This window comes from Balaenoptera musculus, chromosome 15, assembly GCF_009873245.2.
Source record: "Balaenoptera musculus isolate JJ_BM4_2016_0621 chromosome 15, mBalMus1.pri.v3, whole genome shotgun sequence".
NCBI classification, from domain to species: domain Eukaryota; kingdom Metazoa; phylum Chordata; class Mammalia; order Artiodactyla; family Balaenopteridae; genus Balaenoptera; species Balaenoptera musculus.
The window spans coordinates 28,534,313-28,543,552 of NC_045799.1; the positions used below are offsets into that span (position 1 = coordinate 28,534,313).

Here is a 9,240-nt window from a genome sequence, read left to right on the forward strand (position 1 = left end):
CAGAGAGGCACAGGGCCCAGATTGTGTAGGCCTTTTATAGGCCACTGTGAGGGATGGACCTGAAGCTTATGCAATTTAGGGAGCTGTCCTCTTTTAAAAAAACAAAATTACAAATAAAAGTTTGACCCAGGGCCTTGGAAGGAGCCTGGGCAAGTGAGGAGCCTGGATGGTAAATCTACCCTTGACTGGCGAGAAAGGTGGCTTTTGCCTGGAATGAGAGGGAGCCATAGGACAGTTTCGAGCAGAGGAGCTACCTGACCGAATTAACCTTTGAATAGGATCTGCCTGGCCGCAGAGTGGAACATGAACTGGGGCAGAGTAGAGGAATTAGGGCACTAATGAGCAACCTGAGCCAGGCAGTTATGGCTGAGGGGCGGGCAGGGGTCAGATTCCAAAGGTGGAACCAGCAAGATCTGCTGATGGGTAGAATGGGAGGCTCGAGAGAAGTAAGAAGGGTTGACCCTGAGGTTTTAGGCCTAATCCAGTTATCTTCAACTGGCGTGGGGAAGGAGCGTGAACATGGTAACTGGACCTCATACACTCAGGCCTCTAACTTCTCTATGATTTTCACCAACCCCCCTCTCCCCGCAAGGAGACTGAGGCCGAAGTTTCATTCCTCCCACTTCCCAAAGAAAACAATACTCAGGATACTCAGAGACAGAGTACCTTGCCCAAGGCCACACAGACAATAAATGGCAGACCCTGGATTCAAACCCAGGTTTTACCAACTCCAAAATCAGTTATCTGTTCTCATACACCAGGAAAAGCAAGGTTTGGGGACCCTAGTAGACTGTCGGGTGGGAGAGGGATTTCCTGCAGATGAGGCACATTTCGGCTACCACAGGGTCCCTTGGGACCACTTCACACCTACCCCCAAAAAACCTGCGAAGAAAGTTCTCGGCACCCTACGCCATGCTCCCTCCTGACCCTGTTTCTGATCCACTGGCTGGGAGATCTCAGCTGCAATCTTGGGGAAATGTTTTTGGCATCGCTCAAGTTTTCGTAACACATTGACAAAGTAATGACTGCCTCCATCCCTTTTACACATTTCCTAAAGGAGTTTCTGTATTAGGATGCAAAGCTGGCTTCTCTGACTTAGAGAAAACCTGAGATTCCTGGTTTAATCTAGATTTAATCTTCTAATAGATTTAGCCCCTAAAAACAATCCATTGCATTTAAACTGACAATATCTCACAATAATCCATTTGGCTTGGATTGATATTTTTATTATCATTATGGATATGAAAGGCCCATCATTTGGGATGTTCAATTCTACTACCTAGAATGGCTCATGCCACTTTCTGCCTCCACTCCTCACTTGGAGACTTGACTTGTGAATCTTTCACCATCTTGAGGCTTTGTCCTTTTCAAACCGCACCTCTTAAACACCAGGAACAGAACCTGGCAGGCCAAGCTGAATAGCCTTTGTCCCCTCCAGCCCTCCCCCAGCCCCCTACTCCTGGCAAAACCTGTCAGCAGGAGCAGATATTTGATCTGTCATAGAAGCTATGATGTTACACTGCCCAGATGTTCAACTCACCGGACTGAAGGCTCAGGTTACAGATAATCAGGGCTGCTCTAGCCTACAGACCCCATGCCCACCCTATCCTCCCACCCTGAAGAGTCAGTTAGGATCAATGTCCCACATGGCCAACTGAGGTGGAGTACGTAGGACCTGCATGGGTCGGGGGCTCACAGAAATGACCCCTTTAGAGTCTTCACACCAGTGGCCTAGAAGGCACGTACTCTCAAAGCCCTCTAGGGCCTTTCAGAATGGACGATGCCCTCCCCCAGTCCTCAAACACCTTTATCTCCTTGCCCGCTAGGGCCCACTTCCTTTCTTTGTCAGTAGTTTAAAGAGAGTTTGGACAGAGCCTGGAAACACTCGACAAGAGAAACAGAACAAATGTGATCAATGTGGCTAGAATTTTCAGGCCACCAGAATGTGCCTGATTTCTCCCTAAATAAATTGGGGCTGCACTTTACAGCTAGGGGAGTTGGGGAAGGAAGGTTACAAATTCAGCATTAAAAAAAAATTTTTTTTCTGTTACCAGAATAAGGTCAGGCCTAAGAGACATACTATTGAGGAAGGGGAGGTAATGAAGGCCCACACTGTGTCCACAGAAATACAACAAAGCCCCTACCCTTTCCTGTTTGAAACATCCCCCCGCCCTTGTCCAGGGAGTTAGTGAAAACTGTGCACATGACTTTGTAAAATGTGTGCTAAGATCTAGTCACTGCAGGTAATTCAATCCCAAGACCAAGACCAGGCTGTAGCAAACTCTGGATTTAGCCCAGTCTAACCTGAGGACTTAGGGGGTCCTTTAACAGGACCGTGTGAGATGCTGGCTGTGTGACACTGGTGGCCACCAACACTGGGTCAGAGAATGGTCAGCACCTGCCAGACACTCTCGTCCCCTGAAGGAGCGGCCAGATGCAGAAACTGGGCTCCCATTCCATATAGGAATTCCTAGGGCAGAACTGGAGGGGCCATCCCTCTCACCTCACAGTCAGGGGGACTGAGGCCTGGAGTGGGGAGGTCATCCCAGGGCTGACTTCTCCCCTCGTCATGAAGCCACCTCCCACCTTAGACAGTCAGGGCTCAAAGCCAAGTTTGCCCAACACCCAAACATGGCTGATGAGGACAGCAGAGGACCCGGAATTCCCCAAGGCATGGGGAACAGGATGGGCAGCCTTTCAGACAGCTCTCAATCCTCGGACAGGCCAAGAAACTCATCCTCCAAGGGCAGCAGTTTCCAAACTTTTGTATTTTTAGCAGCAGAAGCCATCCTTCAAACAAAACCTTATGCAAAACCTCAAACTACAAAACAGATCGGGGGCAGCTCTCCCAAGCAAAGCCTGGGCCAGGCCCCAAGCTCCTCCTCCAGCACCCAGGACTCCTTCCACGGGGCCCTATGTGGAGCTCAGTCCGAAACCCCAGACTCGGGGGCCTTGTAGCCCTGAAGCTGAAGCAGCCAGATAGGGTGGGCTCTTACTTAAGACCCCTGGAGGGTGCGGCTGGTCTCCGAGACCTGGACGACTTCGTTCTCCACCAGGGCCTGGCTCCCATCCCCACTGAGCTGTCTCATGCGCAGGTTAATGGAGCCGTAGGTCTTCCTGGAGCCCCTGCCAGGGACGAAGTCCGGCCGGCGGTACAGCTCTCCCTTGCACAGGGAGACCATCAGCAGCACGGACAAAAGCATGCCGCCCACTGTGAGCAGCCCCAGGCCTGCAATGATGCACTTGTCCAGGTGTGAGCCCAGGCGCGCATAGTACATTTCTAGTCGTTCCATCTCCCGTGCTGACACTGTGTCCGGGTTGACACGCGCCTCTCGGGGGATGGCGTACGCAGTCACCACCAGGAGGATCCCGCTCACCAGGAAAACCAGAGCGGAAACGAAGCCGTAATCCACCGGGCGGCTCACAGGCTCCAGGCCTGGCCCCTCTTCTGAACGCAGGGACAGGGCGTCCCTCTGGGATCGGGGCCATGAGGGGACGCCCTCAGGGGGGCTGGGGGAGCTGCACAGTCTGGCATCCCCAGGGTTCTGGAAATGAGTCTCGTGCTCCTCCGCAAAGAAGCAGGCATTCTCCACACCCTCCCTGCGTGGGGCCGCTGGACCCAGAGGAGCTGGTCTCCTTGGGGCCTGGGGACCATTGCTCAGTGTCTTCAGTTCCAGACCAGGGGGAGATGCCATTGGGAAGGCGGGCCCCAGCTCATCCCTTGGCCGCTTGGCAGCTAGAAGAGGAAACAGAAAGTCAGTGGAATTTAGCAAACCTCTACTGAGAGCCTGCTGGTGCCAGACATCACAGAAGGCCCCGAGAGATGTGAAGGTGAGTCAGGCCCAGTTTCCACCGGGGGGAGCCCGCCAGCCAGAGGGGGAGGCAGGGAATAAGACAATGACAGAGCAGTGAGACCCAATCCGCGCTAGGATCCTGCCTCACCACTGGCGGGCATGGGGCTTTGGGCAATTCCCGTATCCTCTTTGGGCCTGTTTCCCTCTATATTAAATGACAGTAATACTACCACTCCCTACTTAACAGGGCTGATATAGGGATTGAGTTAATCCATATAAAGTGCTCAGAATAGTAAGTACTCAGTAAGTATCAGCAATGAGCTATTATTATGATGGAGGGAATTTAAATACAGTAGATAGGTTCTAATCCCAGCGTCACCACTTGAGCTTAGGCAAGTGAGGTGACCTTTCCAGACTCAATTGTCTCATCTGTTAAATGTGAATAAGCCAAATGTCTCCCTCATAGGGATGATGTGAGGATTTCATAAAATAAGGCATTTAAGGCCCCTGCCAGTTCAATTAATGGACACTGTTGTGATGAAGTGAGAATGACTGGGGGCAGGGGAAGGGGTAGAGATGAAGGGGTCGTAAGAACAAAGAGGAGAAAGTTAGGGAAGCTTCTAGGAGTTGGTGGCATTTAAGCCAAACCTTGGAGGATGAGTGGGAAATCCCCCAGCAGTGAGAGGGGACAAGGGCATTCTGGAGAGGGAGAAGGGGTGCCTTGGAGGTCAGCTGGGACCAGCTCGCTAAGGACTCTGAAAACCAGGCCAAGGAGCCAGGGAGGCAAGGTGTTGGGGATGCGAAGGCTAACATCGCCTAGGTTCTGGAAAGCTCTCTCTGGCTGCTGCATGGAGGACAGACAGGATGGGGAAGGAGGAGAGTGGAGGCCAGGGGTCCAGGGAGGAACCCAGCGTGGTCAGGGGAGGCATGGAAGCTGAGAGGGCAAAGAGAAAGGAGCATATTTGAGAGCCATGACTGAGGTCAAGGCCAAATGCCTTTATGTAAATAGAAGATGGGAGGACCTGGATGCGGACCACAGAAGGGGAGCTGGGAGAGGAGCGGGTAAGGGGGTACTCTCTGCTCAAAGAGGAGACACCCTACCCAAGTACCTGAATACACACCCACACAGAGAGACAGACAGCACATGTGCCAAAGGATACCAGCTTACAGCCCATGGGCCATATTTGGCTCATAGAAGTTTTGCTTCATTTTGTTTCTGGTCTGTTCATCTGGTTTTTGGTGAAGCAGTTGCCAATATATAAAAAGCAAAAGATTTTACACTTCATTTTTTTATTTATTTTTTTAAATAGATCTTTATTGGAGTATAATTGCTTTACTATACTGTGTTAGTTTCTGTCGCACAACAAAGCGAATCAGCCATATGCATACACATGCCCCATGTCCCCTCCCTCTTGAGCCTCCCTCCCATCCTTCCTATGCTACCCCTGTAGGTCATCGCAAAGCACCGAACTGATCTCCCTGTGCTATGCTGCTGCTTCCCACCAGCCAACTATTTTACATTTAGTGTATATATGTCGATGCTACTCTCACTTCGCCCCAGCTTCACCCTCCCACCCCATGTCATCAAGTCTATTCTCTATGTCTACCTCTTTATTCCTGCCCTGCAACTAGGTTCATCAGTACCCCCCCCTTTTTTTTTTTAGATTCCATATATATGCGTTAGCATACGGTATTTGTTTTTCTCTTTCTGACTTACTTCACTCTGTATGACAGACTCTAGGTCCATGCACCTCACTACAAATAACTCAATTTCATTTCTTTTTATGGCTGAGTAATATTCCATTGTATATATGTGCCACATCTTCTTTATCCATTCATCTGTCAATGGACACTTAGGTTGGTCCCATGTCCTGGCTATTGTAAATAGTGCTGCAATGAACATTTTACACTTTAAACCTTGGATGCCTGGCTTCTCTTGCAAATGGAAAGAATGTGACCACCCTAGCCCCCATTCCCTCACAGCCACACTCAGCTGGAGCTGATGATGGAGTCCTCCCTCAGGCAGATCTGGTGCTCCCCCGACAGGCCCCACCTGGCATGTAGAACTCCTGATCCCACAGCAGAACTACCCCGTTCCCCCTGAACACTGATGTTCTGTGGGCACATACACCACAGACCCAAGTCTCCACACTGCACAGAGACCCCCAGGTGCAGAGTGGCTCATATGCCCTAGTGTGTCTACACACACGTACACAGGATTCTAGACCTTCCTCTGCATTCGTGTGCCTGAATTTATTCTCCAGTTCTCTGTGCTTCAGTGTGTGTGTGTGTGTGTGTGTGTGTGTGTGAGAGAGGGAGAGAGAGAGAGAGAGAGTGGATATAAGCAAATGAATGAAGTGAAAATGAATGGAATGAATGAAATTCAAAGAGCCTCAGGGCAGGAAGGCACGTTTTTCGATCTTTCTGATCTTCCTTCCAACATGGACTTGCATCAGACACCTCCTCTTAGCACACACAGGGCCTTTCATCTGAGTACAAAGCCTGTTTCCACTTACAACCCATCTCTATGACCATGTCCCTTTTTCCTGAGTTCCAATTTAATAAATGTTTACTGAGCACCTACACTCCCTGTTGGGCCCTATTGCAGGCACTTCACTCAGGAGTATTGTGTATAACCCTCACAAGCCCCAGGAGCAGTTATTACTATCTCCATTTTACAAAATGTGGCCAAGATCCCATGGCATGCATGTGGGGGCCAGGAGTTGAAAGCAGGTTCTCCAAGAATTGTTATCACTTAAAAGCCTGCAAACCCACATACTCTTGTACCAGTGGCATCATTCCGCCCTCCTTCCCTGGTCTTCCAGGCCTCATTTGTAGATTCTCTACTTTATCCCACTGTTTAATATCAACCACGAGCAGCTTGAGGGCAGGGGTATGTCTGGGTCCGCAGCCCCCTGCACAGGGCTTGGAACACAGCCAGCCCTCAGGAATGGTTTGGCAACCTGCCCAGGCAGACAGTCCTTCCCACACACCGGGTGGGGAGTGCCTACTCAGGGCCAGGCTCTGCCCAGACTGCTCCCACTTTCCAGTAAACCAAGAGGAGAGGTGTGTTCATTGGCTTTTTTTACTTTTGGCACCAAAAGCATTTTCCTGAGTGCCCAGCCAGTAACAGGGACTGGCAGTGACCACTCCTGCCCAGTTGGTGTCCAGATGTGGTCCCCCACCCATGTCTTCAGAATCCTCCACAGAACTCAGCCCCTGGAGTGGCCCAGGAACCCCCTTCCCAGACCAACACATTGATGTTTCCATATCCCAGAAAAAACCCAGGACACCCAAATTCTTGGAGCAGGGCTCTTTCACCTGGCAGGAACCCAAAACTTTTTCCTTAGGATGCCAGCAGAGTTAGGAAGAGGGTGGAGGAAAAGGAAGTTCCCTCTTACCTAGAGTTGCTATGTATCTGACACACAGGTTCAGAGATACCCACCACTTACAAGGGCATGCCCAGTCAATTATCCAAAACATAAGCAGAAACAGACAAGCTGACAATGATGCTGGTGTCCACTGCTCACACCCCACAACTGTACCAGTAACACTCCAGTTTCATCTGCAGTCCAGCAGGACCTGAAAAGCACACCCCAGTTCCACACTTATACCCCCAGGGGCCTTTTCCACATGCAACATTCACAGACATGGGAAGCCACGCAGTGTGAGCCACAGATCCACAGACCACTGTGGTACCCACACCCCAGCAAGGGACAGAGCTGGTTACACACATACACACACACACACACAGACACACACACACAGAGTTTACTACCCTCAGGACTGGTAAGATCCACCAAGATCCCCCCAGGCCCAGCACCTCACCCACTGGTGTGCACTAACACGCGGGGAGACAGACGCACGGCGGGAGTGGGTAAGCTTCACAAAACCCAATCGATAGACACACGCACGAGTTGTACACAAAGCCTTGGGCGCTCAGATATGTCCACGCTGTTATACCCAAAGTTCCGCGCGGAAAGCCCCAGCACCCCGACTGCCCGCCGCACCCGCGCGCCCGCCAGCCCGCCAGCCCGCAGCTCACACCCCCTGCTCCTGCCCTTGACCACAAACGCCGCTGGGCCGGGCCAGGCCGGACCGGGCCGAGCGGCGCCGGTAGCCAGGCGGCCAGGCGGCCCAAGAAGGCCGGGATCTGCGAGGACAGGCGTGCGCCCGGGTCCCCTCGCCTCGTGTCCTTCGGCCGGGCCGCGAGGTCAGGCTAGCTCTCCTTGGCCGCCTCTCCCCGCCTCGGGCCCTCGGTCTCCCGCCGCCCCTCGCAGTCCCCTTTTCGCGTGCGTACCTGTGCCGGGCCTCCCTCACTGCCTCCCCACGCGGGAGGCGAGGGCGCCGGGCAACGGCGAGGGCGCCTCCTCCCCGTGCGCCTCCCCGCAGCCGGTGCCCGCCCGCCGGTGTCTGTGCTGCGGCGCAGCCCAGGAGGGAGCGGGCCCGGCCGCCGCCTCCTCCTCGCCCTCCCCGGCTCCCGCCCCCTTCCCGTCCGGGCCCGGCCCGGAGACGCTGCCGCGGCGCACTTACCTGCTCGCTCCGCGCGGGGCTGTACGGAGGCGGCCACGGCCTCTGGGGGCTCCGGGGAGGGAGGGACGGGGAAGGGGCGGGAGCCGGGGATCGCCGAGCGCAGCGGATCGAGCTCCGCCCGCGGCCGGCGAGGGCGCCGGGAGAGTTAGCGCGGGGAGGCACTGGGAGGAGGGTAACGGACTAGGGTGAGAGTGGGGGGACATGGCTCCATCCTCCTCCCCGCCCCCTCCCTTGGGGCAGATCTGTTTCGCCAGCACCTGGGCTTAGGGAACTGAAGCCTTCAGCCCGTGGTGCCTGGGCGCAGGGGCGAGGCGCGGGGGTGAGGACCGAAAGAGACCCCTCCCTCGGCTGCCGGCCTCGCCCCTCGGCTGGGAGCCCCTACTGCGCCAAGCCCCCACTCTTCCTCCGCTCCTCACCCCCTCCCACACACACAGCCCTCAACCCACAACCCATGGTCCTCTCCGAGGTCCTTAGGTCGGGATAGTCTTCTCTGGCGTTTGCGGCTCCGTGGCTCAAGGGCGCCACCTGAAGGCTGAAAGGAAGCCTCTGAAGACCACCCCTCACCCCCAAACACACACGCGCGCGTGCGCGCGCGCGCGCTCCTCCTTTTTCCCTGCTCTTCTTTTTTTGTGGGACACTGAGGTACACAGCCCAAGACGGGTGTTATCTTGGAGGATTGCCAATGGCCACACACACCTTCTCCCTCCAAGGCCCAGCTGTAGTGCCCCCTCCCCTGGGAAGCCTAGCTGGCTGCCCCGCACACTCTCTCGCCCCAGGGGCCCCTATAGCGCTCTCTTTGCCTGCGTTATTGTCCTTACTTCTGAGAGTTGTGATTTTCAGTAAGTGCCAGCCTCCCTCATCAGACTGGCACCTCCTGGAGAACAGGGCCCCTGTCTGATCCCCCCCCCCCAGA

General features: G+C 54.1%; 1 protein-coding gene across 2 annotated transcripts; it reads right to left on the reverse strand.

Moving 5' to 3' along the window:
- Positions 1 to 2,996: 2,996 nt before the first annotated feature.
- Positions 2,997 to 8,354, reverse strand: TMEM74B (transmembrane protein 74B). Of its 2 annotated transcripts, none has more exons than XM_036827391.1 (2): positions 8,328 to 8,354; positions 2,997 to 3,736 (listed from the first exon to the last, which is right to left on the reverse strand). In XM_036827391.1, exon 2 carries the CDS (start codon positions 3,693 to 3,695, stop codon positions 2,997 to 2,999), a length of 699 nt encoding a protein of 232 aa, XP_036683286.1. In that variant the 5' UTR covers positions 3,696 to 3,736; positions 8,328 to 8,354. The 2 variants fall into 2 exon arrangements, with proteins under 2 accessions (XP_036683286.1, XP_036683287.1); XM_036827392.1 differs by lacking the exon at positions 8,328 to 8,354 and adding an exon at positions 8,095 to 8,171.
- Between the last annotated feature and the right edge of the window lie 886 nt (positions 8,355 to 9,240).

Bases quoted from the DNA above. Each gene is read 5' to 3' on its own strand.
- TMEM74B (XM_036827391.1), bottom strand. From the start codon at position 3,695: ATGGCATCTCCCCCTGGTCTGGAACTGAAGACACTGAGCAATGGTCCC.